General features: G+C 45.4%; 1 protein-coding gene and 2 non-coding genes across 5 annotated transcripts in view; all 3 read left to right on the top strand.

Moving 5' to 3' along the window:
• EIF3A (eukaryotic translation initiation factor 3 subunit A) overlaps positions 1–25,435 on the top strand; it is a 197,926-nt gene that overhangs the window by 73,315 nt on the left and 99,176 nt on the right. For all 3 annotated transcript variants that reach the window (XM_029610506.1, XM_029610505.1, XM_029610504.1), the window contains exons 11-16: positions 7,577–7,762; positions 12,087–12,434; positions 13,809–13,913; positions 14,512–14,625; positions 15,300–15,422; positions 16,610–16,763. In XM_029610506.1, coding sequence (XP_029466366.1) covers positions 7,577–7,762; positions 12,087–12,434; positions 13,809–13,913; positions 14,512–14,625; positions 15,300–15,422; positions 16,610–16,763 — 1,030 coding nt within the window. The remainder of the gene's footprint in view (positions 1–7,576; positions 7,763–12,086; positions 12,435–13,808; positions 13,914–14,511; positions 14,626–15,299; positions 15,423–16,609; positions 16,764–25,435) is intronic.
• Positions 7,820–7,949, top strand: LOC115096305. Its single transcript, XR_003858036.1, has one exon. It is a non-coding gene; the product is annotated as a small nucleolar RNA SNORA19 (small nucleolar RNA).
• LOC115096307 lies at positions 15,591–15,712 on the top strand. Its single transcript, XR_003858038.1, has one exon. It is a non-coding gene; the product is annotated as a small nucleolar RNA SNORA54 (small nucleolar RNA).

Genomic DNA, 25,435 nt, shown 5'->3' with positions numbered 1-25,435 from the left:
ACTTGCCAGGTTCTTATGGCCTGGATTGGCCACTGTTGGAAACAGGATGCTGGGCTTGATGGACCCTTGGTCTGACCCAGTATGGCATTTTCTTATGTTCTTTTTCCTTATTACTAAATCTTGGTTCCCCATTACCTTAACGATTAGAGATTTAAACACGTGTAAATTTTGATTATGTTGCTTTATGTGAATATACTATATAATCTCTATTTTCTATAGTTTCTGGATATTGTAATATATCTTTAAATGCAAAATTAAAAAAAAAAATAATGAATATATAGGTAGGCCTCGGATAGGTCCAGGGTGGTTAGGAACTCTCCCAGTTGTACAGCCATTATCACGGAGCAAAAGGTTTCAATGCGGAAATGACTCGCTCATAGATGACAGTTGACATTCTGGAGGTCCAGGATGGGGAGAAAGGAACCTTCCCTTCTTGGGTACGATGAAATAGATGGAATAACGTGCCATATTTTCCTGGGGCGTAGGTACTGGGATTCCAGCCCTCATTCTGAAGAACCTTAAAAGAGTAATCTCCACTGCCTGCTTTTTATGCTGGGAGTGACAAGGCGACATCACAAGGCCTAACATTATTCTCACTCACCCCAAACGGGTCCCCGGGCCGACCACAAGGCTCCCACGCCGCCGATTCGCGCCCGAGCCGCCTCTCTGCAGCGCTCCACTTCCGGCTTCCAGCAGCGCAGCAGCAGCACAGCCAGCCAATCGGAGGAGCCACAGTCAGCCAATCGGGCTGCCCCAAGCAGGCATTTAAAAGGCTCTTCACGCAGGCGCCGCGCGCTGAGCGTCGCGCGCCGAAGGAGCGCAACAAAGGGGCCTGCCCCTTTGTGCGCCCCTTAGTGCAGCCCCGCAGGGCAGCCCCTTACCTTGAAAAGCGGATCTTGAGCAGCCCTAGAGGTAGGTCCAACACCCCATCTTACCGCCTTCAAAAAAAAACAAAAACCCTACCTGCTACCATGCACTCCCTCACAATTCCTATTATCCACAACCAGATTTGGAGAGCACCCAAGCCCCCTTCCCTCCTTCACAGCCGTCAACAGAGGCTCAGGCCCATCATGCTAACACCTGTCACCCAACTACTCGGCCTCGCTCTATTCTCACTCACACTGGTCAACGCACAGTCCATCAACAAGAAATCTCATATACTCAACGATCTCCTCTCCGACACCAAACCTGACATCTGTGCCATCACAGAAACCTGGTTAAAACCCACCGACACCGTCTTAATAAATCAGCTCCCCATTGAAACCTACGACTGTCTCTCTATTTCCAGGCTCAAAAAAAGAGGAGGAGGGCTCCTTGTAGCCAAAAAAGGGCTAGGTCTCACATTGCAAGCATCCAATAACCTATCAAATATCGAATTTGCTCTATTCAATTCAAAACATCTAACAATCGGCTTAGTATACGCTCCTCCTGGTCTACTGGAATCAGACCCTTCCCCAATCATTGAACTAACAGCAAAACACCTCAATACCGGGAAACCAACCATTCTGATGGGAGACTTCAACCTTCACGTGGATGTCCAACCCCACTCTTCCAATTGCAAAATTCTTCTCTCCTCCCTCAGCCACATGGGCTTTAGACAAATTGTGAAAGAGCCCACCCACAAAGCAGGACATACGTTAGACCTTATATTCATAAACGAAGGAATATCACCCCACACCATACCTACCTGCATACCGGTACCTTGGTCAGACCACCAAATCATTTCCACTTTGCTAGAGATCAAGGAGCATCCTCCACAAACAACACAATCAATCACAATATCAGTCAGGAAACAGTGCTCAGAAGATCTCCTCAGCGAACATCTGACCAAGGAACTAGAACATCTGGACCTCTCGAATGCCAACTCAGCCACGTCGTCATGGATCAACATCACCAACAAGGTTGCAGACCAAACGTGCCCCATGACGACAAAATCCCTTAAGCCAGACAAAGACAACAGGAAACCATGGTTCTCCCCGGAGCTGAAGGCACGTAAACAGCAGCTCAGATGTAAGGAACACAAATGGAGAAAAAACCCATCTACAACAACACTCCTTACCTACAAATCATGTCTGAACTCATATAGAAATGAAATCAACAAAACCAAGAGAGAATTTTTCTCTAAAAAGATACACCACTTCATATTCGACTCAAGAGCCCTTTTCTCTTATGTATCAGCCCTCACCAAACCAGCCACACCAACCATACCAGATGAACAAGCTCTCAACAAAGCCAACGAACTGGCAGACTTCTTCGAAAAAAAAATCACCTCACTAGTCTCTCCCATCACAAGACCATCTCCGCTCCCAAATGACTCAATCAATCACAGCATTCAATCATCGCACCCGACCGTCCAACAACCCAAGTCAACCCCAGCAGTGCTCGACTCCTTTGAACCCACGTCCACCTTAGAAATAGAGAACATCCTTAAGAAGATAAAACCATCATCTCATCCTTTAGATCACATTCCCTCCAATCTGCTGAGTTCGATTCCTAACATCATTGCCAAACCCCTTGCAGACATCATCAACTGCTCTCTCGCACAAGGCCAAGTCCCTAACCAACTCAAGTTGGCAATGCTCAAGCCTCTCCTTAAAAAACCCAACCTTCCCACCACAGACCCAGCTAACTTCAGACCCATAGCAAACCTTCCAATGATTGCCAAAGTTATGGAGAAAGTTGTAAACAGACAACTTTCAGAATTCCTTGATGAAAATAACCTCCTCACCACAAACCAATTTGGCTTCCGTAAGACAAGAAACAGCGAATCGCTATTAGCCACACTAGCAGACACCATTATCTTTAACCTGGAAAAAGGTCAACCTTGCCTCCTTGCACTTCTGGATCTCTCCTCAGCTTTCGACACTGTGAACCACACGTGCCTCCTTCAGTGTCTCACCAACATTGGCATCACAGGAGCAGCATTCAACTGGTTCAAATCATTTCTCGAGAACAGATATTATAAGGTCAAGATAAACAGTAAAGAATCCCACCCCATTGAATCCAAGATGGGGGTACCCCAAGGATCATCCCTTTCACCCACTCTTTTCAATATTTATCTTCTCCCGCTCTGTCATTTACTAACCAACCTCAAGCTTATTCACTTCCTATACGCGGATGACATACAAATTCTCATCCCTATAGCGGAATCTCTACACAAAACCATGTCATTCTGGAATAATTGCCTCTCAGCAATTAACAACCTACTCGCAAGCTTCAACTTGGTTTTAAACACAAACAAAACTGAAATCCTCCTTATCGCTCCTGAAAATTATGTCTGGCCCACCTCTCCTTCTACCAGCCAAAGGCATGACACCACCATGAACCCAACTACGCCTCAAGTAAGAGACCTGGGTGTACTCCTGGACGACAGACTCAGCCTCAACAAGTTCGTAAATAACACCACAAAAGAATGTTTCTTTAAACTTCAAGTATTGAAGAAACTAAAGCCTCTTCCTCACTACAAAGACTTCCGCATGGTTCTACAATCAATCATACTCCCGAAACTGAACTACTGCAATTCTCTCCTTCTGGGCCTTCCCGCTTGCACTACCAAACCACTTCAGATGGTCCTGAATGCCACGGCCAGAATACTTACAAACGCCAAAAAAAGGATCACATCACCCCAATCCTCCAACATCTCCATTGGCTCCCGATTAAATTCAGGATTCACTTTAAAACTATTATGATGATACACAAGGCCCTACACAACATCGCTCCTCTCAACTTAACTTTTCCACTGGAAATACACACTTCCAAGAAACCAACTAGAAGTGCATACAAGAACATGCTCATCTCCCAGCCGGCAAAAACCTCGCTGAGAAAACGTGCACTATCGACAGCGGGCCCTACACTCTGGAACGCGATACCGCCAGACCTGAGACTTGAACCTTGCCATAGTACTTTCAAAAAAAAACTTAAGACTTGGTTCTTCACCCAAGCATTCCCGGAGAGCTAAGAACAGGACGAATGACGACATCAGCATAGTCGTTGTCCCCCAGCCTTTCTGTACATATGCCCCTTAAGATTTTGTCAGTATTAGTACTATAATTCATGTATGTACACTCTAAGCTCCACTAAGATCCTCGTCATGCCGCTGTAAATTGTTAACTGTTAAAGGTTACGGTTTAATTGTTAATTTGTAAATTGTTAAATGTTCAATGTAAAACGCCATCGAGGCGACAGTTTCTTTCTTGTAAACCAGTGTGATATGTATACTTTACAGGAACATCGGTATATAAAAATTAAAAATAAATAAATCATGAATATGTCCCGAGGAGTGCTACGAAATTTCAGCGCATATCCTTCCCGTATGACTTCCAGTATCCATTTGTCAGAAATGATCTTGATCCACCTTTGGTAAAAGGGACCGTTGACCCCCATCTCCTCGTTCCAAAGATAGGTCGATAAAATTTCATTGGGAGGTTCAGGACGATCCTGAATCCGAACCTGCCCCTCTCTTGGGCTGTCGACTATGAAAGAACTGAGTTCTTCCAAAGGGCCGAGACCTATGAAATGTCGCGTTTCTGTAGGGGCTGAAACATTGAGAGCCCCTGGACCAACCCCTCATAGACGAGGGGTGTGCAACTGCTTCCTCTTATGTTCCGGTAGCTGAGGGACTGGAGATTTACCCCATTTACTGGCCAGTTTTTCCAATTTGTTTCCGAATAGGAGTGATCCTTTAAAGTGCTTCTTTGTAAGGTTGGCCTTCGAGGTTGCGTCGGCTGACCAATTCCGCAGCAATAGCGGTCTTCTGGCCACTACCACTGAGGCCACTCTTCAGGCTGAAGTATGGACTAAATTTGAACCTGCATCTGCTAAAAAGGCATCGACAGTTCCATAGCCACTCTGGGGTTCATCCCAGAGTCATTCACCTCCTAAGAGAGAAGTAGATACGAACTCGCTACCAGGGCACAACAAGAAACAATCTGTAAGGTCATTGCTACTGCATCAAAGGCTTGTTTAAGGATAGACTTCAACCATCTATCGTGTGCATCCTTTAAAGCCACTCCTCCCTCCACTGGGACTGTTTGCAAGTTCTTGGCTTCATGGCATTTACTCTAGAATTGGTCCCCTGGGCCTTTGCTCATATGAGACCTTTGCAGAGGGTGTTACTTTCCCGCTGGGATCCCAAGTTAGAGGAGTTTCAATTACCCTTGCAACTCATGGACCCCACCAGATCCAGCCTACTATGGTGGTTGGTTCCCGAACATTTGCTGCGTGGGGTTGACCTGGAGAAACCCCAGTGGATAATTGTGATGACAGATGCCAGCCTCTCCGGTTGAGGAGCAGTTTGCTAGTCTCGGTCGGCACAAGGCCGGTGCTCATGTCAGGAGGCAAGGTGGTCCATAAATCGTTTGGAAACGAGCAGTACGGCTTGCGCTGCGCGTCTTTCTCCTGCTCGTTTGACATCAGTTGGTACGAATCCTGTCTGACAAACGTGACTGTGGCATATATCAATCGTCAAGGGGCATGCGCAATCGGCCGGTGGCCGTGGAAGCAGATGAGCTGAGTGGTGAGGTGGTCCTCCTTGCACACCACTTCCAGGTTCTATTGTCTGGACGTTCAGACCCAGAAGGATGCATTCTTTGCAAGGGCGGTGTTAACTGGAGCGCGGGCAGCCTCTCGCCCTGATCGGGAGTAGCTTTTGTACATCCCACTGGTCCTGAGTCCATCTGCCTACACGCTAGGAAATGGAGAGATTACTTACCTGATAATTTCGTTTTCCTTAGTGTAGACAGACTCAGCATCTCGCCCCCGGCTGCCCAAGAATGGTGCCAAGGATTCGCCGATGGAGTGGATATAGATTCCAAGAGATTACGGATAAGCCGTCATCCAGTCCCTAGATCAGGGCATCTATATTCTTACTGGGGTTCAATGTTTGGTTGGTTGAGTACAGTTACGGTTATCCATTGATATGTCCCTGAGTCTGAGACCAACGTGGAGACTGTGATTGACCAGAATCCTCTGCTGCCTTGGCCTGGTTCCAGTTCTGGCCATGTGAACCGTAAATGCCCTATTGAACCTGATTTGGAGAAATTCCAGGAGACATCTGGACAGCAGCCAGAGCTGTCTAAAACTTGTGATAGGAGGTCATGGGGGTCACAATAAGCAGAAGGAAAGGATCAGAATCTCAGGCTAAAATGTGAACTGCAGTGGTACTTGTAAAAACAGCCTAAGCCATGCAGATCTCCCTGAGGGTGAAAAAATGACAGGACAAAGGACTAACAGAAGATTGACATGTACATCAGGCAAGTAGGCCCCAATTTAGGAAAGGGATCAGAGTAACATAGGTCTAATTTATCTTTTTGACATGAGAAACTCTGTACGTGACACTCCCATAGGTTTATGCAATTCAGGGACTTGCTTGAGATTGCCCGTTCTAACTATTAATAAGAATTTACTAATGTTCAAAGTGAGACAGAGTAGTGCTTCTCATGAGCATCCTGCCAGAAAACTGCTGCAACCCTGTATCTCCCAAGGATACCTGTATTGCTTACTGATATGCAATAAAAAATTGATATCTATTTCTACAAATTTTGGTGTGGTATCCTTGTGTCCGTGGAGAAGTGCCTTAAGTGTGTTTGGCGCTTAATTGTTTTTAATATTTTAAATTGTTTATTCAGTAGTATGTCCACAGTGGCTTTTGAAGAGAATACTGAAGGGCTGAGGTCACTCCAGGTGTCTGTCTAGGGTGACGTCAGCTTTGAAACCTGACTCAGTTTCCATCTGCTAGCAGGAGAGCATAACCCATTGGTCCTGATTCCATCTGTCTACACTAAAGAAATCGAAATTATCAGGAAAGTAATTTCTCCAATGACACACGTCTATATCGCTCCATGGTGAGCTGCACCTTGAGTACTATGTGCAATTCTGCTTGCTGCATCTCAAAAAATATGTAGAAATGATAAAGTGGATAAAATAACTCCCCTCTGAGGAAAGGCTAAAGAGGTTAGGACTGTTCTGCATGGAGGGGAATATGATAGAGGTCTATGAAATAATGAGTGGAGTAGAGTGGCTGAATGTGAATTGGTTATTTACTCTTTAAAAAAAAAAAAAAAAAAAAAAAGTACAGAGACTAGGAGATACTCCATGAAATCAGGATAAAGCATTTTAAAAATTGGAGAGAATTTATTTTTCACTCAACACATAATTAAGCTTTGGAATTTGTTGCCAGAGGATGTGATAAAGGCAGGGTCATGAAGGAAAATTCATACTGTTAACCAGGTAGACTCGCTAAGGCCACTGCTTATCCTTGGACAGTAGCAGCATTGGATCTATTTACTGTTTGAGATCTTGCCAGATACTTGTGACCTGGATTGTCCACTGTCAGAAACAGGATGCTGGGGTTGATGGACCTTCGATTTGACCCAGTATGGTAAGGCTGGCTCTTTCAATGATAAAGAATGCCATCGGAGGCATCTGACCTGTTACTGTACAGTGCCTGCAGCTCAGAAAAGGAGGGACTTGTACTTCACCAAACTAAAATGCTTGTTGGATTTTCCTTCTGGACTAGTACTGGAATTGCACTGCTATTTAGTAATGTTTAACATAATTTTTTATATTACCTTTATAGGTTCGCATTGATCATACATCTCGGACTTTAAGTTTTGGATCAGACCTGAATTATTCTACGCGGGAAGATGCTCCTGTGGGACCTTACCTTCAGAATATGCCTTCCGAGCAGATCCGAAATCAGCTGACAGCTATGTCCTCTGCTCTTTCCAAGGCTATTGCGGTCATTAAACCTCCTCAGATTTTGGTAGGTGCAGCATAACAGTTCAGATGGTTGTAGAAGACCAGTTTTCTCTCTTGATCAGTGCACATCTCATTGACGTACTCTGCATGCTTATCGGAGTAACGTTATTTCTGGTGTGCTAGACTAAGAACGGAAGGTCAATTAGCACTGTGACTTTTCTGTTACTGTTGCCAGTCCCCTTCAGACAAACGGTCTCTTGCAAGGTAAGTTGGCTGTCATTAGGCTCTGTAGCCACTTTGTTAAAGTGTGAATTAGTTTGGTGCATCTTGAATACTGCAGAGGGCTGGCACAGATGGGACCTTGTTTTGGGGTTTTATGTCTGCTGTGTGTGTGTATTCTTGAATGCATATTTTTTTTTTTTTTAGGGGTAGGGAGCAGAGAAGGAAAGGTTGCTTTTTGTTTTGCCTTTTCCCAGCATTTTTCTTTCTTCATCCTCTTCCTACCAACCAGCCTTTCTCTGGTGGGCCAGGAACAGCTGTGCTGAGCCACATCTGCCCATTCTTCTCCCTATTGACATTTCTTGGCCAAAAGTCTTCCTCTCTGCAGCCCAGCTGGGGCTGTTCCATCATGTTCTTTATCCTTTGGCCTGTCTGCCCCAGTTATAGTTTCTGTTGGGAAGACAGCACTTGAGAGCAGACACCTTAAAAGTTTTCCACCTCTGGTCAAGAGCTTGGTGTAATGTACTTTGACAAAAAGTGCAGAATCTTTTATTTAAATAAACTATATTCTACCTTTCTCAATAAATGTTGTGCAAGATAGATTACAATATAAAATGTAAATCAATTAGCGCAGATATACAATATGAATACAAACGTCTTCATCACAACAAACGCCCAAATACCCAGTGTATTCCAGAAACCCTCACAAGTGTGACACACTCAAACAGAAATAGGTTTCAACAGCTGGATTATCGGGGAATATTACTTGTCTCTTTTGTTTTCCCCACTGATAGGGATTTAATTTTAAGATTATTCTCGCGAAATAGAAATAAGATGTATTATGGACAAAATGTATGGGTGTACCCCGACATAGCAAACTGTTCTTGGCAATGTGTCAGGAGTCAAGATCTTTAGGAGCTCAAATAAATATTAGGTATCCATGCAAGTGCATGAGGAAACTGAACAATAATAGATATATCTTTTATGAGCCTATACAATTAAGGAATTTCTTGGATAACTGTAAAGTTGAGATCGGTACAACCCAACCTGTTTAAGTGGCATGAAATGAAAATAGGCTGATACTGTCTCCTTATTTCTTTATGATTTTAACATGTATTATGTTCCAGAAAATTCTTGGATCTTTTCATTACTTTATGCCAATATTAACAGTAAAGTTGTTTATAGATTATTAGGAAGTTATTTCCTTTTCTTGTTTAACATTTACTGTAATTCACTTTTCTGTATGTGAATAACTTGAAAATTGAGAAATAAAGAATAAAAAAAAAAGTTGACATTACACACAGGTAATCCAGTTTTCCCCATCTCTTGTAATGCACAACTCTTTTAACAAATTGGTGTAAACCTGTGAGAATAACTGTGCATTTGTGATGCAGAAATCAAAATGCTAAACACCATTTTGAAAGGGAAGGATATGCCTATGTACAAATGTGAAACCTAGAAGTGATTTATTTATTTATTTATTTATTTAGTTTCTTTTACTATACCGATGCTCAAGACTAGGTCTTATCGTACCGGTTTACAATGTAACTGAGGGGAAACCAATTAACATCAAGGTAGAAAGTAAAGTTACATTAAACAGGGAGCGTAAAACCTGGGCAATGGAAGACAGTACAGAGTTTAAACTAAGAAACGATTAGAGAGAGATAGCAGATTAGAGAGTGATGGCAGATAAAGACCAAAATGGGCTCGTCCAGTCTACCCAGCTAAGATTCATCCTCTTTTGGTAGATGAGCATATAAAATTCCCAAATGAAACTCAACAGCAACTCCCCCTTGGGGTTTTTCACCAGTTTCTCAACCCTTCTCTCCTGTCCGTCTCAAGCATGGACAGTGTTCCCACTGTTCATCTCTCTGTGCCTTCTTTGAGCTTTGAAATTAAAGTTTTGTTGTTTTTGGGTTGTAACTGCTGATCTGTGCGGGTTACCCCCTTGAATCATCTCTGATCGCAAAGTAGCCAGTCAAGCAGCTGGTAAAGCTAATAGTATTCTTAGGTATGTAGAGAGAAATATTGCTAAAAGAAAGATGACTCTAAAATCTTTGTAGAAGCTGAGAGCCCACCTTTGGTGTTCTAAGCAATTCTGGCGAGCACATGTATTTATTTTTTGCTTACACTTGATTTATATCCTCTGTTCTGCATGCACACATTCAAAGGGAGGGCCATTAGCATGTTACAGGGCCTTCATGTAAGCCATGCGCAGAGAGAGACTGAAGAAGCTACTCTAGAAAAAAGGAGGGAAAGGGGAGATATAATGTAGTTCCCAGACTGGGTTATGCCTCCCTGCTAGCAGATGGAGACAGAGAAAAACTTGTGAGGCACCCCCTCCTAACCTTTTGTGCCACCCGCATCTCCTCGGTATTTCTCTGTCTCTAGCAGATGGAGGTGGCATATCCCTGCGGTCTTGCACTCTAGAAAAAAGGAGGGAAAGGGGAGATATAATGTAGAGATTCAGTTAGAAGCCATAAGGAAACATTTTCTGTAGAATGAATCTTACAGACCAGGTGTTTGGGGGGAGGTTGAAAGCGATGTGAGAAACTAACTTTTCACTTATAAAGTGGACAACAGTAGGATCAGGGTGTTAGAAGAGGTTATAGGATCTAAAATGGTGACAGAATTCAAGCATGCATAAGACAGAGACGCAAGAGAAGGGCACTGATCGAGTAGGTAGGCTGTGGATCACAGGTTCCTTATCTGCTCCTCTCTCTCTGTGTACATGTTGTATGTTGAAATAGCAGCATTTTTAAAATGACTATAGGTGGTGGAATGGCAGTACCCTGCCATAAATTGATTGATTACATTCTTTTGCTTCCTGTGGGAGTTGGAGGCCTTAAATGCCTTGTAAGAGTGTCTTATGGCTCTAGAGCTGAACTTTTGCTTTTAAATACATCCAGATAACTTACTTGCCTGATGCTGTCACAAAACATTTCTGCTAAGCTAGGTACAGAAGTTAGTGAATGCAATATGTTTTAGTTTTTTTTCCTTAGCTTTACCCTATGGTATTTTTTTATCTTTGAGCTTAAAAAAGCAGATGGCGTGCCTTATTACAAATGGCCACAGCTGGCGTAAACTCAGCTGAGCTGTAGAATTCCTCATTCTTGCCATAGTTTGACTCCAGCATTCTTTATTTAAGCACATCCATGTGTAGTGGCAAACATTCAGGAAGGGCCCCAGTTCCTGCGCACCTCAGGCTCTGTCTCTGTAAGTGGTTTAAAGGGTTCTGTAAATACTGTGTCTCTCGACGCACACAGTCCTGTTGTCAGCACCACGTTTGTGGGAGCGAGAGGAGATGTAGTGCCACGGTTACAGCCACTAGTTTGAGGGTAAGCAGTATGGGAGTGTGACCCACATGAAGGCAGATACTGCACGCTGCAGAGGCACTGACCTTCTTTAATATTATTTTTTCGTTATCTTTTTGTTTTTTCTATTTTTTTTGTTTTATTAAATTTTAAGGCAATGTTTCCCAACACTCTCCTGGTGGCACAACTAACAAGTCGGGTTTTCAGGATATCCGCAGTGAAATACGTATGAGAGAGATTTGTATACATTGAAGATCTAGGGTATGCAAACCTCTCATGTATGTTCATTGTGGAAAGCCTGAAAACCAGACTGGCTATAGATGTGCCTCCAGGAGAGGACTGGGAAACTTTGTTTTGAGGTCTTCATCTTTCATATTTCCCCATTGCACTTGAGATATTGTCATTACCTGTTAACTTTCTGTTTTGCTCTTTATTTTTAATGTTTTTGTAGGTAGGTTGGGGAGGCAGGTTTCAGGATAGATTGATGTACACAACATTTTTGATTGTGTGTGCTGCTGATTGAAATGTCTGCTTACTTGTGTCTTCCTAATAAACTTCAAATTATATATATATATATATATCTAAAAAAAAGGGACAGAAATTTACCTTTTTTGCCCCCAGTGGATACCCAGACCCAAGCATAGGTGGGCTGATAGTTGGGTGCCACAGTGCCTACTTTATGTATCCATGGCTGTGTATGATGAAACATGTCTACTTTTGACTCTTGTTCTTTGGTGTGTACCTTACAGCAGTCGCTGCTGTGCTGAATATGGGAACATGCAGCGTGCTTCAAGCATAAGCTTTCTTTTTTTTTTGGGTCACATCCCCTCTAATAGCATTTTCTGTTCTTTGCAGCAAGAGAAAGAGGAGCAGCACCAGCTGGCTGTCACTGCATACTTAAAAAATGCACGGAAGGAGCACCAGCGCATCCTGGCCCGCCGCCAGACCATCGAGGAGAGGAAGGAACGCCTGGAGAGCCTGAACATCCAGCGGGAGAAAGAGGAGCTGGAGCAGCGGGAGGCTGAGCTCCAGAAAGTGCGCAAGGCAGAGGAAGAGCGGCTGCGCCAGGAGGCCAAAGAGCGAGAGAAGGAGAGAATCCTGCAGGAGCATGAGCAGATCAAGAAAAAGACCGTGCGGGAGCGCCTGGAGCAGATCAAAAAGACAGAGCTGGGGGCGAAAGCCTTCAAGGACATCGATATTGAAGTGAGCATCTACATTGGGCAAAGTTATTCCTAGCAATTTAAAAACATAAGCTGAGTGTTATTGGCACCTCAGTCTGAGAATGTGCCCCCTACCCTGGGGTACTGTTTAGAGAATGTTGAATTCTAATATTTCCTAACGTGTAGCCGGATGGACTCAGGACCAGTGGGTTATGTGTTCCCCTGCTAGCAGATGGAGACGGTCAGGTTTCAAAGCTGACGTCACCCTAGATACACCCCTGCAGTGACCTCAGCCCCTCAGTATCTCTCAGTCTCCCTAGCAGATGTGGACGTGCTTTCCCTATGGGGATCTCTGTACCCTTTAGAAGAAGAAATTCTACTTTCCCTGTACGTACCCGGATCAGGTTTATGCATCCCTGCCAGCAGATGGAGACAGAGAGAGTTTTACTGACACTGCTTCATAAACCCCAGTGCCACCTGCAGTTCCTCAGTCTCTCTCTTTCTCCAGCAGATGGCAGAGGGTGTGAAACCTGCAGTTCTCCAGTTTCTGGATGATTTTTTTTTCTTTTGAGCCTTCCTCCCGGGGGTGTTTAATTTTTGTTTCTGGAAGGAATCCTTTTGGGTCCTACCCTGTCCGGTTGAGGCTCAGCACTGCTGTGTGGCATTTTTCCTCCTCATCCAGTCAGGCCAGTCCATCACGAGGGGGTTATGCATGCCCACCAGTAGATGGAGACAGAGCCTAAATGCTCTGTGATGTCGTCATCCTTCCTATACCTTCATATTGACACCAGCCTGCCAGTATTCTGTGTCCAGCAGATGGTGGCTGTGCTTCCCATGCTGGAAGCTGAGGCCTGGTTCTGGGGTCTGGTACCAGGAGCCTTTATTCATAAATAGAGGTGGTTCCCCCCCATTTCCCCCTCCCCCTAAAAACCCACACCTAGTCTGGTCATTGCAGCGCCAGTCCTGGTCGGAAGCCTCCCACCATGGGTCCCAAGTCCTATCACTTGGTGTTGCTTCTGTAGGATGATGGAGACTCTCCCCTTCCCAGGGGCTGTGAACTTTGCCTCTAAGGCATCCCTTTGTGACCCAGGAAGTGGAAGGCCCAGCTTGAGGTTTGAACTGGGGATCTTCCACGTGGCAGTGCAAGCACCGCCGTTGGATCATACATTATGCAAGTAGGCAACTTTTTAGGTGATTGTTCTTTAGAAAGGCTGTGGGTATAATATCCTAATTTGTATCTGTGCAATGCTGTTAAGATGATCAGTTATTCTTGTTTGAAGTCAATGATATGAGAGGGGAGAGGAGTGGTTGAAGAAGCTCCATGCAGTAATATGAGCATATTTCTGTTTAGGTGAGACACTAATGTAAATTTAAAAAAAAATCATCTTGAGCCCTGATAGCTGTCTCTCTTCCTCAGGACCTGGAAGAGCTGGACCCAGATTTCATTATGGCTAAGCAAGTGGAGCAGCTGGAGAAAGAAAAGAAGGAACTCCAAGAACGGCTGAAGAACCAGGAGAAGAAGGTAGGCGTAGAGGAAGGAAAGGTTTAATTTTTGTGCCCTCTCTCTTACCCAGCTGATTTTTATTTGTGCTGTTGGCTGTTAGGGCTCAAAGCCTTCAATCAGCATTTGTATTTTCGATCATTTTTATTTGAACTATAACTTGAGGACTTCATTCCAGTCCTTATCAGATGTGCTAGATGGCCATGGATGCAGTTTTTCAGTGTAATTGTTGCCTTGGCATCCTGCTAGAGAGGCTTGGTATGTGATGCCTCCTATTTTACCGTATGAGGATGTAAAATCTTTTGTGTAACCACAATAAACATCGATTGTATACCACTGAAGTAAGATGCGCTCTAGACCTCAGCCTGTTGCTTCCTGAGCGATGGTTAGAAGTTTTGAAAGGCTCATTTTTCTTCACTTTGGGCAACGCTGCAGTGCAGTCCTCTATTGTGGTTTTGCCTGTCTGGTGCATCCGTTGCTTCCAGTTCTCTGCAGACAGGCCACCTTCTGAGTTCTATACTCCTCTCCTACAATGCAAAGATACTTATTGAACGTATTTAACATCGTGTCTCCTCCCTGTCCACAGCAAGTGCCTAAGCCTGTGCTTTCCTGCATTTAGATTGACTATTTTGAAAGAGCTAAACGTCTGGAAGAAATCCCTCTTATAAAGAAGGCTTATGAGGAGCAGCGAGTCAATGACATGGAGCTGTGGGAGCTGCAGGAGGAAGAACGGGTAAGAAGCACATGGTGGCTCATGCGTTAGCTAGGCTCCATGCTGGCTAACGTAAAGAAACTGTTAAGGTGGTTCAATAATATAGGATCCCTGTACGTACCCAGATCAGTCCAGACTCCTGGGTTTTGCATCCCTGCCAGCAGATTGATAGAGAAACCTTTACTGTTCCTGAACATACCCAGATCAGTCCAGAGAAGTGGGTTGTGTATCCCTACCAGCAGGTGGAGTCAGAGAACAATTAGTCTCTTTCGCCTTGTGTTTGTCCTGGTTAGATTATAAACTCTATTGAGAAGGGGCTGTACAGCACTGGGTGTGGCGAGTAGCACTATAGAAGTGATAAGTATAGGACTGAGGAGGCATTTGTAGCACTGGCTGCTCAAGATTTCTTCAGACCACTGTGGAAATGTGGCTGAATATCCTGCTATCCTAAAAGAACACCTGTTACAGGTATGCAGCTTGTTTCTACCTACCAGTTCTGAAATCCCCAGGGACGAGGCAGATGCATTTTCTGCAGGGAACCCGGCCATTGCTGCATTTAAGCTGCATGGACTCGTGCTCCCCTCCTTGTTTTTTTTTTTTTTTTGCTGATTTGCTCGCTCCTGGGATCTTTGTGTTTGAGATTTGAGCCTGTGCACTTTCCTAGGTTTACGGACAGTTACATAATGTGTTTACAGATCACTACCATGAAGCTGGAGCGAGAGAAGGCCTTGGAGCACAAAAACAGAATGTCCCGCATGCTGGAGGACAAAGACTCATTTGTGGATAGACTCAAGGCCTCCCGGCAGTCAGTCTATGAGGTAAAGAGCCCTCTTTGTTTCTCTGCAGCACCGGCACATGTTCCTGTTTATTGACCTTACATGCTCCCTGTTTATTCCTTACCTGGCTCTCTTTTCCTTCTGCCCCTTTCCCAGTCCCACGTCTCTTACTTCCCCCTTCAGCTGCCCTGAATCTTATCTCCTTGCCCCCTGCACTGTTCGTAACCTGTTGACAGTCCCTTTGGCAATGGGTTCCATTCCAGTGCTACATCAATCCCCGATATAAAGCTAGACTGACTCATGTTTGTCTGTTTTTAGATTTGGGAACATCCCCCTACCTTCTCTGTAGATGTATCTTTTCGTGTCAACAAAACTGAAAAATGCTTTGCAGAAGTAGTATTGGAGAATTGTGATTGAGGCAGTGACAGGGCCATGTGATTGGCACTGTGGGGGTTGGGTCATGCCTGCCATCTGCCTTAGGGAGCACAGACAGATCTGTGCACACCTCGGTGTCCCTGAGGCAGTGCCAGGGAAACTAAGCCTACCTTTTGGGAGGGAGCTTTTTATTTTTCAAAGTTCTGCCTTCCTGTTTCAGCGTTTATTAGTCAGGGTTAAGTTTTTATAGATAAAAAACGTCCAGGGACTGCATAAAGTACCAGGTATATCACGTGTGTCCTTTCCAATCAGGCAAACTTTATCGAAGCTTCCCCTGATACCACCTCCCATGTGTCTATTGAGTACTGTCAATCTTCTGTTAGTTCTTTGTCCTGTCAATATATCAATCATTGTAGTAGGTCTTTGTTCTGTCACTCGTTCCAGGCCTTTGATCAGAGTCTTGAATTCAGGGGGATATTCAGTTTTTCTATGTTTATTTTTCATATATATAATCAATTATAAGACTCACAATTAAAAACCATAAAACCTGAAACAGTTGACCAGTAGAGATGGTGGAGATGAGCATTGTAGCAGACGTTTAATACGTTTGGCACTGGAAGGAGGGTAGGGGCAGGAACCAGAATAAGAGGTCAGGTAAAATACAGGGATCGGGGAGCTGGAATTGATACGCCTATATACAAAATTGTTAGACTGCCAGAGAGGATTACTGGCAGATCGGGTGGCTCTTGTCTGTCATTTACTATGTTACTAGTTCCTTCACTCCAACCCCAGGAAAATGGTCGCTTAGAACATATTGATCCTAGGAAATTTTTTAAAAATCCTTTGCATTATAGGAGAAGCTTGAGCAGTTTGAAGAGAGGCTGGCAGAAGCAAGAAAAATGCGCTTGGAGGAGCGCAAGAGACAGCGCAGGGATGACCGACGTATTGCTTATTATCGAGCAAAGGAGGAGGAAGAGCAGAGGCTACTAGAAGAAGAGATGAAAAAAGGTAAAACCATAGAAAAACAGAAGCTTGTCATAATCCTCATCACAGATAGTTAATGCAAGTTCAGATCTGCCTTTTTTTTTTTTTAATGCTGCTTTTCCTAGCGTGTAGCCAGATGGACGCAAGAACCAATGTGTTATGCTCCCCTGCCAGCAGCTGGAGACCGAGTCGGAGTTCAAAGCTGACGTCACCCCAGATACACCCCTACAGTGACCTCAGCCCTTCAGTATTTCTCCGTCTCCAGCAGATGGTGGACGTACCTCTCCCTATGGGGATTGCTATGCTTTTGGAAGGAGAAATTATACATTTAAATAGAAAAAATTGAGCCTCGCTCTCCGGTGATAACTAAAGGTCCCTCCTCCAGTTGAGAATTCGTGAGGCGATTTCCGAGATCCCTCAGAGGTGTGCCTTGGTCCGGTAGCCGGTTCCTGGCGTGGTCTTTGCTGCTTAAGCAGCTGAAAGGCAGTGGGTGCAGGAAGCCGAGCTCAGCGAAGACTGCCATAGCCCTCTCCCCCCGCAGCTGGAGACAGACTCTGTACTCAGCTGGTAAGCGCTGAACCCAGGTAAGTTTAAAAAAAAAAAAAAAGAGAGAGAGAGGAGAAGATTTACTTCTCGATTCAGAGGTTTGGAGGGGTTTTGGTAAGACTTCTGGTCTCCTTGCTCGGCGCGCCGTACCGACATGGTGTCCGATCCCATTGGGGTAAGGGAAAGTGGGCTTCCGAGCGCGTTGAGTGGCCCTTTTGGTGGGCAAGGCCCTGCTTTAGGCTTGGTCGGCACACCGCATGGTAGGCTGCGGCGGCGCCATGTTGCACGCGCGTCTTTGTGCATGCTTTATTGATTTCCATAGAGCTTCGGTGCGTGCAGTGCATGTCGACTTTGTGCTCGTGCTGTGCACATAACTTTGCACATGTACATATGCGCACAACTTACTAGGCGCAGAATACAAGTAAATCTGGGCGCACGAGCTGTGCGTGAGCCTCACTGCGGCCCGCATAGGCGCCCAAAATCTGTGTGCATAAAATTCTAAGTGCGAGCCATCTGAACACACAGTTACCGTCGCCACTGGCTCCAGCAACAAAGAAACATAAGCACCTTTCTCACAGGACAAGCAGGATGGTAGTCCTCACATACGGGTAACATCACAGGATGGAGCCCAATCACGGAACACTTTTGTCAAAGTTTCCAGAACTTTGACTGGTCCCTACTGGGCATGCCCAGCATGGCACTAACCCTGCAGCCAGCAGGGGTCCCCCCTCAGTCTTCTTTTTTCCGCGCAGCGGTAGCCTCGCAGTAAAGGAGCTCCGCAGAGATTCCTGACAGGAATTTTCCTCACGGAATTACTAAAAGTTTATTTGCCCCACAGGGGTCCCTCCTTTATTTTATTTTTTAGTCAGATTTATATACCGACATTCAAATTCATTTCATGTCTGTCAACAATGACAAATTTAACGTAACAAAACAGATCTGCAAACAACCTAACAGTACAGCAACATCAATATTATACTAAAACACAATTCTCTATTTTTAACTTTTTTTCAAGCCGCGGTACTCCGGTAAGTTTTTACCCGTTTTCAGTCGATAAGTCTAGTTTGGCCCTCGCAACCTACTGGCTGTCGACCGTACCATGGCTCAATTTTTTCTATGGCCATGGCGTCTGAGTTCCGTCGGTGCCTGGACTGTACTCGCACCATGTCTATCACAGACCCTCACAAAGTCTGTGTAATGTGTCTTGGACGAGAGCACGATGTCCTAACCTGCACCAAATTTGCCTTAATGACACCAAAAGGTCGCAAGGCCAGAATGGCATCGACGACATCTCAGCCTTCGACACCTTCTACTCCCCCTCAGGACCGAGGGGATCGTAGAGAGAAACATCGCCATCGACATAGTAAGCCTCGGACCATCGAGGGAGCGAAGTCATTGACCTCGCCATGGTCCGAGCCACCGTCGAAAAAACCCCATCCAGAAAAGGCACCGACCTTTTCGGCAACCGGGTCACCGAGGCAGCCCTCACCCGACGGGATCGGGAGCTGCGACTCCGCCTTCAACGGTGGTCCCTCCGGCTATGCCTCTGCCTCCTTCTGTTCCTGAGCAGGGGCTGCTTGCTCCAGGTCTCTGAGAAGAACTGGTCTGGATGGTTCAGAGGCCATCGACAAGACGATGCAGCGACTCCAGGTTCCTCCGGCACAGACACCGGTACAGATTGTGGAACCGAGCACCGACCCGATTCCAGCAGCGTTGGCACCGCTGCTATCCAGGATGGAAGCGCTCATTGCTGCTTTTCCACTGATGGACCCTGGATCACCGATGGCTCCAGTGCCCTCTCCACTTAGTCTGTCATCGGGAGGAGAAACACCGTTCCGCATCCCTCCATCCGAAGTCCGCCTCAGCCATCGATGCCGATACGTCCCTCACCACAGATCCAACCATCGGTGCCGATACGTCCGGCGCCACTGAGCCATCCATCGATGCCCTCTATGCCAGTGCCTTCGATGCCTTCATCGGTGCCTCTGATAATTCCTCCGATTCCTTCGGAGCCTAGACCAGGACCTTCAGGTATCTCACCACCCCATCCCCCTCTAGTTCTTAGAGGGACAGGTTCTGATCCTTATGCTACCTGGACTGATGATTCCTCGCCAGACACTGATGATTTACCTTCACCACCTTCACCCACTGAAAGTAGGAAGCGTTCTCCTCCAGCGGACCTCTCCTTTATAAATTTTGTGAAGGAAATGTCTGAATTGGTTCCCTTCCAATTGCAGACTGAACAGGATGACAGACATCAGATGATGGAGTTGCTCCAATTCCTGTATGCTCCCAAGGAAATAACCTCCATCCCTATTCACCAGGTTCTTCTGGATCTCCTCAAGAACTGGGATCATCCTGGCTCCATTGCTCCAGTGCACAGGCTGACACTACCTATTTGGTGCAGTCAGCTCCAGGCTTTCAGAAAACTTAGTTGGATCACCAATCTGTAGTTGTTGAATCTGCACAAAGAGCAAAGAGATCAAAGCCTCATACCTCTTTTCCCCCGGGCAAAGAACAGAAGTTTTTAGATGCCATTGGCCGCCGGGTATTCCAAGGCTCAATACTCATCTCCCGGATTGCCACCTATCAGCTCTATATGGCCCAATATAATAGGGTCATTTTTAAGCAGGTACAAGACTTCTCAGATACCCTGCCTCAACAATTCCAAGATCAGCTTCAAACCCTAGTAAACAAGGGTTTTGAGGCAGGCAAGCATGAGATCAGATCATCCTATGATATCTTTGACACTGCCACTAGGGTATCTGCAGCTGCTATTTCGGCAAGAAGATGGGCCTGGCTCAAGTCTTCCGACCTTTGCCCTAAAGTACAAGACAGGCTATCCAACCTGCCCTCTGTGGGGACAATCTGTTTGGTGAACAGATTCAGCGAACGGTGGCGGAACTTAAGGACCATCATGAGACCCTAAGACAGTTCTCTCTGATGCCTTCTGACTATTCTTCTAAACAGCCCTTCAGAAATGACTTTAAAAAGTCCTCCTTCCGCCCAAAGAAGTCCTACCTACCACCAACCAGATCCCGTGCCATGAGATCTTTTCAAAAAGCACAGTCTCATCAAACACGTAAACAAAAGCCACAAACAGCTCCTCAACCAGGGCCTGCTTCAGGTTTTTGACTTCCACCTAGAGAGCAGCAGCCAGATTCCACTGCCTCACATACCAGTGGGATGTCGATTGTGCCACTTCCACAACATATGGCACTCAATCACCTCAGACCACTGGGTACTGGCGATAATTGCTCAGGGTTACCATCTGAACTTTCTCTCCTTGCCACTGGACTCCCCACCTCTACCGATGTGGAGAACATCCGATCATCCTTCTGGATCAAGAGGTCTCCCTCCTTCTCCAGTCCAAGGCAATAGAAACCCGTACCCTACTCTCAGCACGGCCTAGGGTTCTATTCCCGGTACTTCCTAATCCCCCCAAAAATCGGGAGGCGTTAGTCCTATCCTGGACTTACGGGTCTCAGCAAGAGAAGTTCAAGATGGTAACCTTAGGCTCGCTTCTTCCTCTCTTACAAAGAAGAGACTGGCTCTACTCTCTGGACCTCCAGGAAGCATACAATCATATTGCGATAACTCCATCTCATCGCAAATATCTGAGGTTTCTAGTAGGCCCCAAGCACTATCAATACCGAGTGCTTCCATTCGGCCTAGCATCTGTGCCACGAGTCTTCACAAAATGCCTCGTGGTAGTTGCAGCCTTCCTCAGGACCCAAGGTGTTCACGTCTACCCTTATCTAGACGACTGGTTAATCAGGGCTCCCACTTAGCAAGCTGCTCTGTCGTCCCTCAATCTAACCTTACATACTCTAATTTCATTAGGATTTCTCGGCAACTACCTCAAATCCTACTTAGTCCCATCTCAAACCTTGTTCATTGGGGCAGACTTGGACACCTTGCAGGCAAAGGCTTTTCTGCCTCGACAGCGAGCGCTCTCTCGTGTCTCTTGCACACCAGCTGCAGTCTCAGCAATCCGTGACTGCTCGTCACTTTCTTATCCTTCTGGGACACATGGCTTCCTCAGTGCAAGTCACACCAATGGCACGATTGGCCATGAGAGTCATGCAGTGGACTCTACGGTCGCAATGGACTCAAAGCGTTCAGCCCCTGTCGATCATGGTCCATGTAACTGTCTCACTCCGTCAGTCTCTTGCCTGGTGGAGGCATCAGACCAATCTCCTCCAAGGCTTGCCCTTTCAGGCTCAGACCTTCTAACTCTCACCACCGATGCTTCCAACCTCGGCTGGGGAGCCCATGTGGCCAATCTGCAGACACAAGGCTCTTGGTCTCCAGAGGAAGCCAAACCCATAATGGAGAAGGTTTTCATGGGTAATGATTCAGATGGACTGAATCAAATCACGGTGAACCTATAAGATGTGGTAGGCCTGATTGACAAACTGAAGAGTAGTAAATCACCTGGACTGGATGGTATACACCCCAGAGTTCTGAAGGAACTAAAAAATAAAATTTCAGACCTATTAATAAAAATTTGTAACCTATCATTAAAATCATCCATTGTACCTGAAGACTGGAGGATAGCAAATGTAACCCCAATATTTAAAAAGGGTTCCAGGGGCGATCCGGGAAACTACAGACCGGTTAGCCTGACTTCAGTGCCAGGAAAAATAGTGGAAAATGTTCTAAACCTCAAAATCACAGAACATATAGAAAGACATGGTTTAATGGAACAAAGTCAGCATGGTTTTACCCAGGGCAAGTCTTGCCTCACAAATCTGCTTCACTTTTTTGAAGGAGTTGTTAAACATGTGGATAAAGGTGAACTGGTAGATGTCGTATACTTGGATTTTCAGAAGGCGTTTGACAAAGTTCCTCAAGAGAGGCTTCTAGGAAAAGTAAAATGTCATGGGATAGGTGGCGATGTCCTTTCGTGGATTGCAAACTGGCTAAAAGACAGGAAACAGAGTAGGATTAAATGGACAATTTTTCTCAGTGGAAGGGAGTGGACAGTGGAGTGCCTCAGGGATCTGTATTGGGACCCTTACTTTTCAATATATTTATAAATGATCTGGAAAGAGATACGACGAGTAAGATAATCAAATTTGCAGATGACACAAAATTGTTCAGAGTAGTTAAATCACAAGCAGATGTTGATAAATTGCTATATTATATGCTATAGTTACACATGCTATAGTTACACAATGTTAGGTTCCATATTAGGTGCTACAACCCAAGAAAGAGATCTAGGTGTCATAGTGGATAACACATTGAAATCGGTTCAGTGTGCTGCAGCAGTCAAAAAAGCAAACAATGTTGGGAATTATTAGAAAGGGAATGGTGAATAAACAGAAAATGTCATAATGCCTCTGTATCACTCCATGGTGAGACCGCACCTTGAATACTGTGTGCAATTCTGGTCGCCGCCTCTCAAAAAAGATATAATTGTGATGGAGAAGGTACAGAGAAGGGCGACCAAAATGATAAGGAGAATGGAACAGCTCCCCTATGAGGAAAGACTAAAGAGGTTAGGATTTTTCAGCTTGGAGAAGAGACGGCTGAGGGGGGATATGATAGAGATGTTTAAAATCATGAGAGGTCTAGAACGGGTCGATGTGAATCGGTTATTTACTCTTTTGGATAGTAGAAAGACTAGGGGGCACTCCATGAAGTTAGCATGGGGCACATTTAAATCTAATCGGAGAAAGTTCTTTTTTACTCAATGCACAATTAAACTCTGGAATTTGTTGCCAGAGGATGTAGTTAGTGTAGTTAGTATAGCTGTGTTTAAAAAAAGGATTGGATAAGTTCTTGGAGGAGAAGTCCATTACCTGCTATTAAGTTTTCATAGAGAATAGCCACTGCCATTAGCAATGGTAACATGGAATAGACTTAGTTTTTGGGTACTTGCCAGGTTCTTATGGCCTGGATTGGCCACTGTTGCTGGGCTTGATGGATCCTTGGTTTGACCCAGTATGGCATTTTCTTATGTTCTAAACACCAAATAAATTTCCTGGAGTTTCGAGCAATAAGAAATGCTCTCAGGGCGTTTCAGGATCTCCTCTCAAATCGTTATGATTCAGACGGACAACCAGGTGGCCATGTGGTACATCAACAAACAGGGAGGCATGTGCTCCTTCCTTTTGTGTCAGGAAGCTGCACAGATATGGGCGGAAGCTCTCTCCCATTCGATGTACCTCAGGGCCACCTGGTTCCCGGGAGTGGACAATGTGTTGGCAGACAAGCTGAGTCACATCTTTCAACCGCACGAGTGGTCTCTCAACCCCTCGATGGCGAACTCCATCTTCCAACGATGGGGATATCCTCAGATGGACCTCTTTGCGTCTCCTCAAAACCGCAAAGTAGAGAACTTCTGCTCTCTTATTCGCAGCAAACACTCTCAGCCCAGAGATGCATTCTCCCTCTTGTGGGCAACCGGTCTGCTCTATGCATTCCCTCCACTTCCTCTTCTTTCAAAGACTCTCGTGACGTTACGTCAGGACAAGGGAACCTTGATCCTCTTAGCACCTCACTGGCTATGCCAAGTGTGGTTTCCAATACTGCAGGATCTCTCCATTCGCAGGCGCATTCCCTTAGGGCGGACCCGCTTCTGATCACTCAAAACGACGGGTGCCTCCACCATCCCAATCTTCACGCCTTGTCCCTGACTGCATGGATGTTGAAAGGTTAATCCTTCAGCCACTTAACCTTTCTGAACCAGTTTCCCGTGTCTTGATTGCTTCCCGGAATCCTTCCACGAGAAAAGCTTACTCTTACAAATGGAAAAGGTTCACGTCATGGTGCTCTTCTCAGTCCCTTGACCCCTTTTCCTGTCCAATCACGAAGTTTTTGGACTCTCTCTGGCATTTATCAGAATCAGGTCTAAAGACTTCTTCCATCAGAATGCATGTCAGTGCGGTAGCCGCCTTCCGTAAAGGTTTCGGGGATGTTCCTATATCAGTACAACCCCTTTGTAACACATTTTTTGAAGGGCTTGCTTCACCTCAAGCCTCCACTGCGTTTTCCGGCCCCTTCTTGGGACCTTAATCTGGTTTTGGGTTGGCTCATGAAACAACCATTCGAGCCTCTTCGCTCTTGTGAACTTCGATATCTCACATGGAAAGTGATTTTCCTTTTGGCAATCACTTCAGCTCGCAGAGTTAGTGAATTACAGGCCCTAGTTACCTATCCGCCTTACACTAAACTTCTGCAGGACTGAGCAGTACTCCGCACTCACCCTAAATTCTTACCTAAGGTAGTTTTGGATTTTCACCTCAATCCATCATACTACCTACCTTTTTTCCCAGGCCCCATTCCAATCCAGGAGAGCAGGCTCTGCATACCCTTGACTGTAAACGGGCTCTAGCATTCTACCTTGACCGTACAGCCGCCCACAGGGAAAGCACTCAACTGTTTGTTTCCTTTGCTTCCATCAGATTGGGGCAGCCTGTGGGTAAGCAGACTCTCTCCTTCTGGTTGGCGGACTACATATCCTTTTGCTATCAGCAAGCGGGCATTCTATTTCAAAACCTATTTCAAAAATCTTTGGCAGACTATCATTAAAACCCAGCCTCTAGCCTATATTAGGCACCGCTCATGTTAATTGTTATTACCCCCATATATCTTAATCCAAGTTAATTCGAACTGTTCATTGTAAGACATTTACTTGTCATTGTTGTTATTGTTTAAAATGTAAACCGAATTGATCAATAATTTTGTTATTGGAAAGTCGGTATAGAAAAATGCTAAATAAATAAATAAATAAAACCGTGTTAAAGCACACTCGGTGAGGGCCATGGCGACTTCAGTAGCACACCTACGATCGGTGCCGCTTCCTGACATTTGCAGGGCTGCCACTTGGAGTTCTCTCCACACCTTTGCAGCCCTCTATTGCTTGGACAAAGCCGGAAGACAAGATTCCATCTTCGGCCAATCTGTCCTTCGTAATCTGTTTACAACGTGATGTACCAACACCCTTCCGCCTGCCCGTTAGGGTTCAGGATGCCCTCTCCCAAATTCCACCCCAGTTGTTGTGCCTGTTGCACGCCGTTGGGTATATTTGGTGCATGTTCAGACATCCTCAGCTCGGTACTCACCCATATGTGAGGACTACCATCCTGCTTGTCCTGTGAGAAAGCAAATGTTGCTTACCTGTAACAGGTGTTCTCACAGGA

The sequence above is a fragment of the Rhinatrema bivittatum genome, chromosome 7 (genome assembly GCF_901001135.1).
Source record: "Rhinatrema bivittatum chromosome 7, aRhiBiv1.1, whole genome shotgun sequence".
NCBI classification, from domain to species: Eukaryota; Metazoa; Chordata; class Amphibia; order Gymnophiona; family Rhinatrematidae; genus Rhinatrema; species Rhinatrema bivittatum.
Note: the sequence above shows the minus strand (reverse complement) of the source record. Positions and strands in the feature narration are given on the sequence as shown.